The 15,228-nt window shown below is 40.5% G+C and overlaps 1 protein-coding gene across 1 annotated transcript; it reads right to left on the bottom strand.

Annotated features, from left to right (window-relative positions):
- Positions 1 to 1,330: 1,330 nt before the first annotated feature.
- spam1 (sperm adhesion molecule 1) lies at positions 1,331 to 11,182 on the bottom strand. Its single transcript, XM_075469314.1, has 4 exons — positions 11,118 to 11,182; positions 9,206 to 10,128; positions 6,196 to 6,285; positions 1,331 to 1,744 (listed from the first exon to the last, which is right to left on the bottom strand). The coding sequence occupies exons 1-4, from the start codon at positions 11,131 to 11,133 to the stop codon at positions 1,415 to 1,417; spliced, it is 1,359 nt and encodes a 452-aa protein (XP_075325429.1). The 5' UTR covers positions 11,134 to 11,182; the 3' UTR covers positions 1,331 to 1,414.
- Positions 11,183 to 15,228: the final 4,046 nt, after the last annotated feature.

Raw genomic sequence — 15,228 nt, 5'->3', positions numbered from 1 at the left:
CTGCAAATTATCTCTGTTCTGCCCTCTTTATCAACTGTTGGCATATAATTGTGAAACACTGTTTAAATAAATGTTCTTGTAAATGATCAGAGCGTCACAGGAATTCCTTAAGTGTCGGATATCCCTTCAGACAGAATTCAATGTCAGTGAGATTTTTCCCTCATAACTTTTAACAGTTTCTCCTCCCAGTACTGTAACGAAATCAAGTTTAATGATATGGGAGGTGGTGCCCCTTTCTTTTATTAATATCCAGCATATTAATCCATTTTCACGTGTAAAAATCACTACAGGGGATATCCAGCCCGCAATTTCACTTTGTAAATAAACAAACATTTACTTGCCTCCTGAGAGTTTTCTGCATGTGGGTCTGAAAATGGGAAAACCATGACATAAACTTCCATTATCATTGTAAACTCATCTACTAAAAAACTATATGTACCTCTGGTACTCTTAAAGTACAGGCCAATGATCACTCAGTTTGTAGATAAACGTATTGTTTGGACTGTCCTCACTCTCAGGGCTGAATGAGAGAAGAAGGAAGCAGTGTTGAGAAGAGATACTCTTAGGGTGCGAGCATTTATGACAAAGAGAACAACTAATAAATTTAAATGGGAACATTATGTGTTTGGAGCGTTTGGAGCTTTTAATCTGTGATTCATTATTTACTGTGATGGTACTCAGCTGATCTTTATTTAGGAACTTTGCTCTCAGGCCAAACCTCAAACTCTGTTGATCTTTTCTTTTTCTCTTATGTAGATCTCTTTTTAGTGACTTCAAAGTTGATGCTGAATAAAAATAATTATAATTCCTGTCAATGAATTTTGGGATCAAATCCACAAAACATCTTCCAAAGATATTTTCACTCCCTGTTTACGACCCTCCCATCAGGCCGCAGGTTCAGGTCTATCAAGACCAAAACCACCAGACACCTGAACAGTTTTTTACTCCAGGCCATCACCCTTCTAAACAAACCATCCTACTCACCCTTCACCTTTCCCAGAGACAGTTGAAATAACAGTAGCACTCTCCTCCATCTCTTCTACAATAATATCCCTGCCAAAGATCTTGTGCATATTTCCGGTCACATCATTCTGTACATTTCCCACCTCAACTGTATATATTTTTAATTTTTATTCAAAGCACAACTTCTTTTTTAACTATTATTTAATGTTTTGTGGTGCTGTTACACCAGGTTGTACATTTGGCGAATAAAGAGATTCTGATTCTGATTTATCAGCATTTTGCCTGAAATCCACCTTCATTTCACAAATGCACACAAATATTGTTTTTATATGTATTTCAGGGATACATTTTAATTGCATTTGTTATAAATTGGCTTTATTCAAGAATACACAATCATATTTTTTAAACCGCATGGGGCACTCATCTGGAAACAATTCTCTCTGCCCACAAATTAAACCCTGATAACTTTAATTGTGGTTGGATACAGCAGTTTCGGAGAACAGCTCCATCCAGCGTAGCACTGACAGGTAAAGTTTTCGGCCCAGGATTTGAGGTCACCAGCAGATGGGAGACCGACAGCAATGTACTTCCTGCCAGCTCGAAGGATGCGGAAGTCGGTGGGGTTCAGGTGTAGGTAGTGGGGGGAGTCGTAGTTCTTTCTGATGCAACGGCCCTTTCCTTGGCATAAGACCTCACTGCAGAGCATGGTAGCCGCTGTCACGTTAGCAATGTACGGATTGACAGTGGATGTCAAGTAGTCAGACAAAGACTGACAGGTAGCCTGCAGGAAGAGGGTGGAGTTAATAGCTGAGACTTGAATATAATTTCTTGGATATCCCAGAGCAGGCAACTCTAATTATCATCCTGTCCTCAACTGTTTGGTAGAGCTAAAATAGAGATAATCAGAGAGATCTGACTTTGGGCCTTGACCAGTTATTTAATTAATTTGCAATTTTAGAAGTCCTCAACAGTGCTTGATGGTGTCAACTTTATACGACACCGTCACAGAAAATAGTTGGGAGAACATTGAGCTAGAAAAAAAGACAGGATCAGATTGAATTGCAACAGCAAAATGTATAGTATAAAAATCTAACATGGACATCATTCAGAAGAAGGGCACTGAGACTGCCTAAGGGTATGGTAAAGCATGGTAGTGGATATATCAAAGGGGGCTGTTTCTATTGCAGAAGAGACAATAGACTCATATTTGACTCATATATTCTCAAGTCCACAGAGGATTTTTGGATGCAAACTTGAAGAAAGTATTCAAGCAACAAAAATTGTATTTAAGTAAAATAATAATCCAAAACCTAACAGCTGTTTAAGACAAATTTAGCCTCCTAGATCATCTATGGAGAAATGATCAACTCATTAGTGTCTTGTGTGGATGAAATCAAAGATGCGCTGACTGAAACAAGGAATATTTCGCCACAACTACTGCAGACAGTTGATGCAATCTCAAAGGTGGCAGACAAACTACTGAAATATAGTGAAGCTGCCACTGGGTACAAAATTTTCTTATTAGTCTTCAATCTGAGATAATCTTCATTCTGAGTAAATCTTTTCAATACAGTTCTGAGAACCTTTGAGAAAAATGTATGTAGACACAAGCCAATGTTAGCTTGCAGGTACAAGGTTGTCTAACACCTTATTTTATTTAGCTTTAGAGCATAATCTATCTAAAACAGTGAATAAATTACATTTTGACTAATTTTTGCCCTGTTTATGACTGACTGCAGTGTGTCTCTAACTTTCTTAAATACTGATCTTGTTATACTGCAAGTAAGGGCAACTCGGAACTTTCTAGGAAATCTCTAATCTCAGATTGACAAAAATATTAAAGAAAACACCATAAGGATATGTTGTAGTTAGTAACTTCTAGTTTTTCAAAAAAATTGCTTAAACAGTTACACAAAAGATTTTTGTTACTCCTCAGTGTGGGAAAGAGGAGCCAAATTTACAAACTGCATTTACAAATGCCTTTTAAATAGATATTATTTGCTATGTCACTGTGCTATCAAATGCAATTAAATGTGCATATTTCTAAATGTGGCTTGATTGTAAAACTTAGATGTCCATTATGAATTCAGTGTTTCACTTTGATCTTATTCCAATGAATTTGAAAACAGTAATTGTACATTGCAGTGTACATCAATTCAGTTCAATTCATTTATATTTATATAGCGCCGAATACAACAAATGTCATCTCAAGGCACTTAAATAATAAAGTCCAATTCAAGCCAATTGGAATTCAATTCATTGTAATCATAATCATTTATAAAATAATCCAATTCATTCTACTAGAGCCAATTAAAAAACAAATTCCTAGCTAAGGAAACCAACAGATTGCACCGAATCTTGTCTTCAGTCCAATCTCCCGCCCTGAGCATGCCTGAGGCGACTGTGGAAAGGAACGACTCCCTTTTAACAGGAAGAAATCTGGCAGAACCAGACTCAGGAAGGGTGGCCATCCGCCTTGACCAGCTGGGGTTTGAGAAGACAGAAAAGAGGGGAAAAAACCACCGTAACACCATTCAAAGGATATCTGTTGGAACAGGGAACACGAGTTAATGACCACAATAATGTCATATGTACATAATATCATTTGAGAAATTAAACAGGGGAAAAAGAGAGTAAAGTGAGGAAAGGTGTGACAGATGAGCTCCCCCAGCAGTCTAGGCCTATAGCAGCTTAACTCATTGGCTGCCAGCCATTTTCAGTTCAGAGCCACCCATACTGCCAAGTGTTTTTCAGTATTTTGACTGATTTTCCAAGACCCACAGAAAAGTGTGTCTTATGACTATGTACACACCGAAACTACCAAAAGAAAGAGTAGACTCTCTTCTTTGATCAGGAAAAAAAGTTTGTTTCTACCATTTTCAGTCTTTTAGTAATAGACAGTAGAACATAGGTTGGTTTCACCAAAAACAGCTGTTTGACCCAAAAAATTGAGAAAACGAGCTCTTTTTTTTTTGTGCATAGTGGCACTGCTGCCACCTAGCGGGTAATTTTGCCAGTATATTCTCTGTTTAGTGTTTACAAGCCTAAGATTTAGTGACGAACTCCGCTAGATTGTCCCCCAGCCCGCTCCGTTAAAAACGCAATTGACGTCTATAGACGTCTTTGGCAGTGAACGTTTTTTTTTAAATTGACGTCTATAGACGTCAATGGCACCGAAAGAGTTAACTATGGGATGTTTCAGGATCACCTGAGCCATCCCTAACTATAAGCTTTATCAAAAAGGAAAGTTTTAAGCCTGGTCTTAAAAGTGGAAAGGGTGTCTGCTTCCCGGACATGTGCATGAGTGTGTCAACAAGTACCAACCTCGATGGGTTATAAGCGGAGGACCAATTTCGTGTGTGTGTATGCATGACAATAAATCGGATCTTAATCTTGATCTTAATTAACAGTTGAAGATGTCATTTGACATACTTTGATATAAAAGCACAAGTTATAATACAAATTAAAGGAAATAGCATAACGCAATAACAAAAAAAGCAGAAAAGTTCAATCTTTCACACATCTGTAAGCTGAGATAACAAACACCTTGGTCAGTGCTTCTGAAAAGAGGAACTGAAGGCAGACATATAATTTGCTGATTAAAGCTGAGTCATATGAGTTCTTGTTCATGCATTTTGACAAACATAGAAACTTGGAATTTCATATCTTTAAGTTTAACTGATTATTTCTATTGTCATTTTTCTTCAAGAACATAAAAAAGATTACCTTTAACCCTTCACTTACCGTGTAATCATGTACCATCTTTTCAATGTATATGCTGGCATATGAATTTTGAATGAAATCAATGGTAATGGTAATAGCACTTTTATACTGCATTCACTCATTCACACACCACTTTTAGTGTATACAGTGTCACAGGCTACACAGTGCTTTTTCCTCTATCATACACGCTCTCACACACTCACATACTGATGAATGAAGGATAAAAAAGCATCAGAGGCAACGTGGTATTCAGTGTCTTGTCCAAAGACCACTCTTTAAGCCTGGAGAGGAAGAGATTCGAACCACCTACTTTTTTTTAGCTGCTGCTACTGCTGCCCCAGGGGGCTTATTCTGTATGACTTAAGCCTGGTTTATAGTCGGTAACGCAAGACGCAACGCAAGACGCAACGCAAGCCCTTGCGCGGTTGCAAGCCCTCAAAAATTGCGTGTCACCTCAATTTTCTAAACTTCATGCAAGACGCGAGCTATAGAGTAGCCACTCTGGACGCGAGCACAAGGCACTATCTACATCACATCCGGCGGCGTGTTCATCTTCCGGTTTCATCCCCTAATAAAAGACCGCTGTTTTCAAACGCCAAGGTAGAAAGCGAAGAAGAAGAAGAAGAAGAAGAAGAAGAAGAAGAAGAAGCATGAATCCACTCAAAGAGAGACTTGCCGAAGAGAGACTTGCCGAAGAGGTCCTGGCGGTGAATTTCCTTTCATCGTAGTAGGCTTGTCATTGAAAAAACCCGCTACTCCACCTACTGTCCTAGCGGTGAATCGCCACGCAGCACACGCAAGCACCGGCAAAGCTAAATGAAGCATAAACGTCTCGAGCCATTAACACAAGCGCAAGACGCAAGCGCAAGGGCAGTTAAAAGAAGTATGAAGGGCAGATTATAGTTCTGCGTCTATCGTCTTGACGTGTTGCTTTGCTCTGGTCGCGAACCACTTTTCATGTTATGGTTCTGCAACCATAACATGACTCTCGCGAGTCGCGAGAACTTCGGTGGGGGGAGTGTATATATTCCGCTGACACGCTGATCCTGGTCAAAACAACAATGGTGCGTCTGCAAGATACTATGGAGATGGATATGGAGTTGCTCGACCTTGAAGAAGAAAGGATTCTGCTATTGGAGTTGGCGAAAAGACGAAGGAGGAAGCGTAGGTGGTCTGTACGCCCGTTGAACCAGACCAGGGAAGAGACTGGGGAGTTTGCTACACTTGTTAAACCCGGAAAAGCACACCGAGGACCAATCACAGCCGCTTTTGTCTGCGCACTTCCGTTGGTGGTCTGCGAGCGTCTGTCGAGTAGTCAGGATTTTTTTGAGGTGCACGAGAACGCGCGCAGAGCCTCTGCGTGGGGGAGTGGTCAAGATTTTGACGCTCGCAGAGGCTATGCGTCCGAGCGTCAGAGGGTTTGCGTCTGAAGCATAAATCAGGCTTAACTCAGCCTTCAGATCAGACCCCCCCCCCCCCAGCCATTAAAACTCACAGAGCGGTGGTTACCTCATTGCTGTAGTCTTTGATGCCTCCCCACATCACAATCCCAGATGCTCCCAGAGCTGCAGACTCTCCAACAGTGCTAACAAGATCCATCTAACAGAGCAAAGAACAGTTAATAAATAAACCTTTTCAGACTGGTTTACTTCAAACTTTGCTGGTTGGAACCATTTGATTTAGTCTCATAAAATGCATTTTTGATGAAAACAAGCTTACATTTGCTCATCACATTTCATTACCCATTTTTTTCTTTTCTTTTCTTCGAAGTTTTTTTTTTTGTTTGTTTGTTTTTTAGGGCTGCACGGCGGTGTGGTGGTTAGCACCGTCGCCTCACAGCAAGAAGGTTCCAGGTTCAACTCCCAGCTGGGGCCTTTCTGTGTGGAGTTTGCATGTTCTCCCTGTGTATGCGTGGGTTCTCTCCGGGTACTCCGGCTTCCTCCCACCATCCAAAAACATGCATGTTAGGTTAATTGGTGTCTCTAAAATTGTCCTTAGGAGTGAGTGTGTATGGTTGTTTGTCTCTGTGTGGCCCTGTGATGGACTGGCAGCCTGTCCAGGGTGTACCCTGCCCATTGACCACTGGGATAGGCTCCAGCCCCCCCGTGACCCGACTGACGGATTCAGCGGTATGGATGTTTTTTAAAACAAATTTGGGAGTTCTCTGTAGTAAGAATTAATATATTGATACATTATCATATTTATTATGTAATTGTAATGAATATGTTTATTTATTTATGAAAATAAATAGAAATGCACTGCACCATTCTGTAAGAAGCTGCCATTGATAGTTCCCCCAGAAGCTACCTGTAGAAGAGTTTGATTGGTCCAATCTTATAAGTTTTAGCCACAAAGAGATAACTGAAATGTCAAAAGAATGCAGCCGTGGCGTAGTGGGTTAAGCAGCCGCCCCATGTACAGAGGCTATAGTCCTCGCTGCAGCTGGCCCTGGTTTGAGTCCTGCACCGAGTGGCCCTTTGCTGCATGTCTCCCCTCTCTCTGCCCCCTGCTTCCTGTCTCTCTCCAACTGTCCTATAATTAAAGGCATAAAAAGCCGCAAAAAATATATAAAAAAAAAAAGAATGCAGCCGTATCACAATGTGACAACCCCAGATATGCTCTTAAAATTAAATCTGGTAAAATCCCCTTGTGGTTATAGTAATTCAGGTTGCAGCAAAGTACTGGTACTCAGGATGGGCCTCATTCACTGACAGTTGGTAAGAACAAGTGTGTTCTTAAAGGGGAAGTTTGATTTATTTAAACCTGGACCTTAGTTCTGGCATAAAATACTTTAATCTACTCACCGATAACAGTTTGGTGAAAGTCGGCATCCTTCGGACGCTATTTGGAATTATCTGTCTTTTCACCAATACTAAGACAAATGAATGAATGAACGCGTACTATTGGACTGTTAGTTCAGAGTTGCCATGTTGTTGTTATTGGGGGCTATCGGGGGCTTTCTATACACGCGTCTAGTGCTGACATGTTTCAACAAACTAAGTATTTGTCTTGTCCTCTGTTGTGCATTTCATTAAACGAATTAATAAAATTACTGTACTTACTCACATACTTTTGTCAGACGTTTTAATAACTTTTGGTAATTTACAAAGCATTTTATTAGTTTAATAATAAAAATAAACAACATCGAACTCATACAACCTTTACCCTTTTTTTATGCCAAAGTGGCCTTTCTTCATCCTACTCACAAAATGTAATTTTTACTGTTCCTGCAAGATATTGCAGATCATGCCCTCCAGAGGAAATTAATCTTTTATGACCAAGCAAATTCATTTGCCGAGAGTGATGAGTACCTATTTGGACGCTTTAGCTGCCAAGAACTGTTCTCATGGACCTTTGCAAACTTTTGGAGCCAGCACTGTGGAGCCATACACAATGGTCCAACTCTGTTCGACCACATTTGCAAGTTCTCTCGACCATGGGCTTTTTGGCCAATGGAATATTTCAAGGGAGCTGGGAGCCACCAGATGGAATTATTGGTGAATGTCCACAAAGTTAAGCTAATTTTAAGTAACCAAACACAGGATTGCACCACCCATTCCGACATCCCGCCATTCCGACATGCAAACGTCCCACCATTCTGACAAGGCTTTCCATATAAGGACATGTGCGTTACTCAACAGGTGAGTGCCTTCTTTCTGTTCATGCATTTTACATGTTTTAAGACGTGTACAGATGTGACACAGTCTTTAAAGCCTCTCCCCCTCTCTCTCTGCCTGTAATTCTTCAAAGCTCGAGATGTTTGAATGATATTAAACTGATACAGAATGATGATTTAAGGGTTAAAGCTACAGTCAGAGGGGAGGATCAGGTCGATATAATAAAAGATTATGGCACTCAGGATCCATCCATAAAGGCTATGGTTGTTACTATTTCACTATAAATCTGGTTTGTGCGTGTAACAGCTGTCATGTAGGTGTGTCGGATACCATCAGATCGTGATAATGTCATGAGTCTGTGGTAATTTCAAAACGCACTCCAAAAGCAAATTAATTATATTCAAATAGGTCATTACACAAAAAGGAGTGACAAACATAGACAATCACTGTTCACTTAGTGATTTAAAACTAATAAATGACATATGATGCCAGTGTGCAAAAGACGCGTGGGCTCTGTGTAGAGCCCCGCTCCAGCTGACGGCTGTGACAGGTCACTAACACTGTATTTCTGCTTAATCTAACATGTCTCAGACTCGCCCGATTTACATTAATACCTGTATTTTGATATTTTAAATTTCAGGGGATTTTGATAATGATTTATTATAAGGTTGTGGTGTTCCTCTAAAAAAAAAAAAAATACTTTGATAGGCTATTAAAGGAATTGTCAGAATGGAGGAATGTTTAGAAAAATAAAACATCCCGCCATTCCGACAATGGGAGGAAAAAAGTGTTGCAATGGCGGGACGTTTGATAGAAAATGAACTGTCGCCGTTCCGACAATTTGAGGCCCATGTCGGTATGGCGGGATGTCGGAATGGCGGCATGTAACCCCAAACACTTACCTGGCTCTCAAACTTCTGGGCCTGATCCCGGTAAAGCAGCCTGGAGTAGACATAGACTGGCACCGTATAGGCACATTTAGGCAGCGCTGCCACCCTGAGAGCCTCCTGGACACGATTGCGAACGAAGAGTGCAGCTTTGGGCGAGTTCCTTAGGCTCAAGTGGAGGTAGACAGAGGGAAACAGGGCAGTGCTTCGTTCCCATAGCCACAGCATCTGGTTGTTCTGCTCCTGAATGTTTGTGGAACACTTCCCTGTGTAGCCTGGCTTCTCCCATCCATAGTTGAAGCAGTCAGGAAAAAGGTAGAAACCCCAGCGGCGGCTTGGACGCTCACCAATACCAAGGCTGATAGTTTTTTCCATGAAGCGTCGTCCAGCAAGTTGGAACTGGTGCCTTGCCAATTTAGAAATTTGTTTTGATGATAAAAATGGAGCCATTTGAAGAGCATGAGTGATGGACAACTTCCGATAAATACGTTTTGATCCCCAGTTCTGGTCCCAAAGAGGTCGCCAGGACTCCCAATCAATGACTGCGAGCCCAGGAGAAGAATCTTGGGAGATGTAGTGATCTATTTGACTCTGGGCTTTGGTAAGATGCTCTGTTAGGTTGCCATTTTGAGGGACACCACCTTTGTAGATCTTCTGCTTCATGGTGTCAACTTTAGGGTAAAGACCAAGCCGGTCTTCATAAAAGATGGTAAGAAACTGACCTGGCACAGCTGCAGGTGTTGTCACTGCCTGGAAGGCTGCGGTATCCAGTGGAATGTGAAGTTGTTGACATCGGTCGGTGGGAGCATTCCATATAGCTACAAATGGATGATCTTGGATCAATGGTGGCTCCGTTGGTGGTAGAGCAAGAACTGAGATGATTGAGCCAATAATACAGAAGACGACGCAAGACAGGAAGGGCGAGGCCATCATTATGGCTGGACAAAGACAATAGACAACAAGTACATGGAAACAACTAATGAAAATCAGCCTTACTTTAATGTTGAGTAAAAACTAATACCTTGGCCTAATACATTAGCAGTGCTGTTTCCACATTCACATGGAGGGTTCAGAATATCATGAGGTGTTCCAAAGTTGTCAGCCATTAAAGGAAGTCAACAATAAACTGATGCAGACATCCCATCATCCCATTTTAAACAGCATGAAAATGTTAAACAACACATATTACTGTGTAACAAAAATAAACATCTCTCCAGTCATATTGTTTTCTCTTCTAAATTGGTGAAATATTTGATTCGGCAATAAAACATATTTTCAGCAGTATAAGCATGTTTTTTTTTTTTTTTTACAATTTTAGAATGTGCCTTCTGCAGTTAGCAATTAGGATGAAATTTTATATGTTTGTTAGTTTGGGTTGAAATTTTTTCGGTCTCTCCAGACAGTATTTGAAAATTATATTTATTTGCAGATGATAAAGCACTAAGCATACTGTAAACTGAAAAAAATGCATGCGTGTCTATGTTTACCAATATTATTTGGAATTTGGAACATTCATAATATTTGGAAGCCAAGAAAATAAAATAGAGAATTTAAATGTTTTCTTTCATATTCAATTTTCTTTTTTTTCTACAATAAACTGATATATTTATATGGTCTCTTCCTGGTTATACTGTATGTCTGTAATATGCTAGATATGCTGTATCATTGTATTTCTTATATCAAATAAAACTTATTTTTTTATTAGGATTCATTAGGAAAGAACAAAGCAAGTCTAATTATTTCCCAAGGACAACATTGTGTACAGCAACTGTTGTCACTTAACAACAACAAAACTCAGGTGTCACATTTCCATATATTCTTTATATTAATCTGAGATATAAATATAATCATATTGTCACTATAAATTACATTTTATATAAATATACTAAATAATTATCTTTTTTTACAAAATGTCATCAACTCCTACCTGCTGTTGTCCTCATTGACCAGTAAATAACTACTCAGTTTCTCAGCTTCTCTTTTTTTTTTTTTTGCCATTTCATGTCAGGAAATGATTTTTACACTCTGATAGATCCTTATATGAAAAATGTTCTAGAGTTGGGCCTGGTCTCACATTTAGTATGTTACTAAGGGCTCAGGATACTGATGGTAAAAAAAAATGCTTTGAATACATTGGCACTTTTGAATTTGACAAAAACACGCACACACATGAATAAATCAGTAAATAAATAAATTGAATGTTTGTTTGAAGAGTGAAAGCATTAACAATGGCAATACTAAGTCTTTAGTTTTCTGCTTTTTGATTCTGTTTTATGATTTACAGTTTTGGTGAGTTGGTGGGATGACATTACAACAGTAGATGCCTGCAACTGTATTAGAACTGAAGGAAGTAGTGGCCCACATCCTTTCATATACAGTCAGATTAAATAAGAATTTTTATATTTTCATACTATTCAAACATGGAGTGTGGATTGTAAGACCTGATAGAGCTCTCTTCCCAATCACACTTTATGTTGTTGGTCACTGTATGTGAAGTGTTTAATCAGTTAGATTTGCATACCTACTCTGTCTTTCACATCTTTAGTTTGCAACATGACCATTTATAAATGGCCCCCAAGATGTACGGCAAAAATGTTAACTTCTTACGCATGAGGAAATGTTTTCAGTTTGTGTGTGATGTTTTTTAAGTGTCACAATCGGTGAGAAAGCAAATTTTGTAATTTATCTGGGCAAATCTCTTCCTCTTTTTGTCCTTTGTTGAGGGAATGAATGTCAAAAGAAACACCATGTGTTAAAGAAAAGTCTTTATTTGCAGTGCATTTACATTCAGATAACATTTTTTCTTGTACTACAAAATCCTTGTCATGTACTTTACATGGTTTATATTCTTGAAATATATTTAAACAAAGTAAGAAATAAAAACACCTGCTGCATTGTATTGATTGAGGTCAGATTCTTCTGACCTGAGTGTCTCTTGAAAGTTGGCCTGAGAAGCCACACCGCTGCGCCACACCACACCACAGCGGAGTTGGGGGATGGATGCATGTGCTGTGCGAGTGTGTGTGGATGTGTGTTTATTTATTTATTTATTTTTGTTGTTGTTTATTTTTTTGTTTTTTTCTTATATGATTTATGGGGTGACTGTTTCTGGGTCTTGCTGTACTCTGGCCTGCTTGTGCTGCTCCTGATGGGGGGTGGGCATTGCCTCTCCCCACTGCTCGCGGCTTCACCCACCTGTGGGCACGTCTTGACTCCCAGGGCACTTGGCCAGGGACACTGGGGCGTGCGCTGGCCCACTGTGCTTGGTTGTCTGGGGCGCCTGGCCCTCTCAGGTGTTGAGCGGGGCCTCTGCTGGGGGGTTTGGTGGTGCTCGGGCTCGCGGGGACCGGTTCCGGCGCACGGCCCATGTCTGGGTAGCGGGGGCCTGACAGGGCTGATAGGCTGCCACCTCTGGTCACCGGGGGGCCTCTGCCCTATGCTTGTGGAGCTCTGTCCGGGGGCTTCCTCTGCTGCCTTTTGGGTGGATGCGTGGTTGTCCCTGAGGTGGGCTTCCCGGCTTCTATGCTCCTTGGGGGCTGTTTGTGGCCTGTGTCTGGGGGCCCTCTCGGCCTGCTTCTGATTGCTGGGGGGGTGGGGATTGTGGCCCTATACACTGATATTTAAGCATGGTTATTATGTGGGACCTATGTGGGACCATCTATGTGTATTACACACACACACACACACATTCATTAGCCCAGTAGCATACTCCCTTAGCAGTTGTTGTGTTGTCCTGTGGTTTAAGGTAATCTGTATCCACAGTTATATTAGTACAAGCAATGGGTGGAAAAATCGCTCACAAGGTGATACAAGCATGAAACTCGGCACAAGTGTTCATTAGGACCTCCTTATCAATTTCAGGGGTGGAGCCACTCAAAATTTGATTTTGCATAGCAACGGTTGCTAGGCAAATCATTTTACCTAGCAACCAGCATCAATAATACAGTTTCTGAGCAATTTTATGATATTATGTATTTATATTTTTACTTTCTTTCTCAAAATCATTATAATAATGTGTCAAAATGTTTTATATTAGCAATATGTACAGCAATAACCCCTTTAATGTCATTCTAGCCACCGAAACATCACAATTACATGAACATTTCAATTGTTGTCTTACTTCTTTTTGAAGATGAAATCTCATGTTAAGTAAAACATGGATTTGCAAATGTCAGTACATGTCAGGCCTCTCTTTCACTTTTTGCATTTAACACTCATTCATATCTATTAAGTTGAACCAATCAAATCAAACGCAATGGAAACATTTATACAATAAACTTTATTGCTACTCTTTCCAAAGGCAACTGCCCAACAACATACAACATGTAAGAAATGAAATGAACAATAAAATTCCCAACAGAATTCCGCTAAGTACTAAGGTCAATGCAATTGAACTCTTTAACCTGATCTGTCTGAGCCAGCTGCTGCACAACTGACACTGCCAAAACCACCACATCAGTATCTACAGTTCGAACAAGGATCTTGTGGAAGCCCTGCATAACAGCATCACCCACATGTACCATTATCCTGGAATCTGCTTCCTCGTGGTTGCAGGGAGCGATGTGGCTTGTATCTCGTGGAGGTGAACATAATACATTAGCACCATCAGTAACTATGAGAGGCTTGTCTGCTGATGTCTTCTCCATCAGTTCATCATTCAGAAATTTGAACAAGTCAGTCTTGTTGCTGCTTAAGCGAAGGAACTGATGCCAGTTTTTGGGTGTGGGGCTAGACACTCCAACTCGTCTCCTTTGGATAGGGCCACTGGCACGCAGTTCTCTTGTCTGTGCTTTTAGACTGTTATCAAAGTACTGATCCCAGATGACATCCACTCTCTGAGCCTGACTTTGGGCTTTGTGTATGTATGGAAGAAAAATCTTTGCAGCGTAGTCTCCAAATGTCTTACAGCCTTCAGGTCTCAGAAAGTTAGCAAGCGCTGCACCATCCATAATTTGTACTTCAGTATCTGGTGTCACATCATTTGGTGATTCCAATTTCTGTTCAAGACAGGTCATTAGGTCAGACTTCTTCCCCTGTCGTAACTGCCCATAGGTAGAGAGAGATGATGGAAAGGGGTAATTGGCTTAATGTTTGTTCTGATCCTTTCCTCAACAAACGTTGCATACTGCTCTTGACCCTTTGATATTATTGTGGTTAGACATTCAATTGACTGCTTGTCCATGATGTCTTTTGAATGCAGTCTTAAAAGGTCCTGGTTTTCCTCCTCAAATGGGCTCCCCATTTCCTCCATAACATTGACTACTGCGTTGACCTGTCTTGCAAATAACATCTGGGCTGATTTGGTTTGCTCATGGTGGTTTATTTGACCAGGACATTGTCGTTTCCCCACCATGGTTGCTTCAAATTCAGAAATGACTCTGACAAGTTCGGGTCCTGCCACTGCCCATCTCAAGAGGGAGTTTGCGTCCTGGGTAAGTCCAATGATCCCCCCTTCAGTCTTCATTACTCCATTGCCCGCGCCCCTCCCTTTTGCCTAAATCTCCAGGTGTCTGGTGAATCTGAATGATTGACTCTGAAGACTTTATTTTAGGAAACTTCAATCAAAATTATGAATTATACAGAAAATCATGTTGAAATATGAAATCATATTTGCCTATATTATTTTTTTCCCTCCCTCGGAAGGGCAGCATCAGCCAAGGACGGCAAAAGGGCGGTTGCCCTGGCAACTTGGGCCATTACCTGTGCACGTCACTGATTCTGACACATATTACTAGTATATTACCTTTTGAAGCATCACTACATTGATTTTAGGACAAGGAGTCAAGCTACAAATATCATAATACAGCACAAATACATAAAAACAGTATCGTTGATGCTGGTTGCTAAGGACAATCTTTTGCCTAGCAACCGTTGCTATGCAACACTGAATTTTGAGTGGCTCCACCCCTGAAATTGTTCTATAGGTTCTTCTGAACATCTGTGAAAAATTTCATGCTTGTATCACCTTGTGAGCGATTCTTCCATTATTTGACACCCATTGCCTGTACTATATGTGATTGCTGCTGCTTGTGCTTTTT

The sequence above is a fragment of the Odontesthes bonariensis genome, chromosome 7 (assembly GCF_027942865.1).
Source record: "Odontesthes bonariensis isolate fOdoBon6 chromosome 7, fOdoBon6.hap1, whole genome shotgun sequence".
Classification (NCBI taxonomy): domain Eukaryota; kingdom Metazoa; phylum Chordata; class Actinopteri; order Atheriniformes; family Atherinopsidae; genus Odontesthes; species Odontesthes bonariensis.
This window is presented reverse-complemented; position numbering and strand designations above follow the sequence as displayed.

Bases quoted from the DNA above. Each gene is read 5' to 3' on its own strand.
- spam1 (XM_075469314.1), bottom strand. The intron at 6,286-9,205 runs GTAAGTGTTTGG...TTGCTCTGTTAG, and splicing joins CCCAGAAGTTTGAGAGCCAG to ATGGATCTTGTTAGCACTGT. The intron at 1,745-6,195 runs GTAACCACCGCT...CTCTTCCTGCAG, and splicing joins TCAAAGACTACAGCAATGAG to GCTACCTGTCAGTCTTTGTC.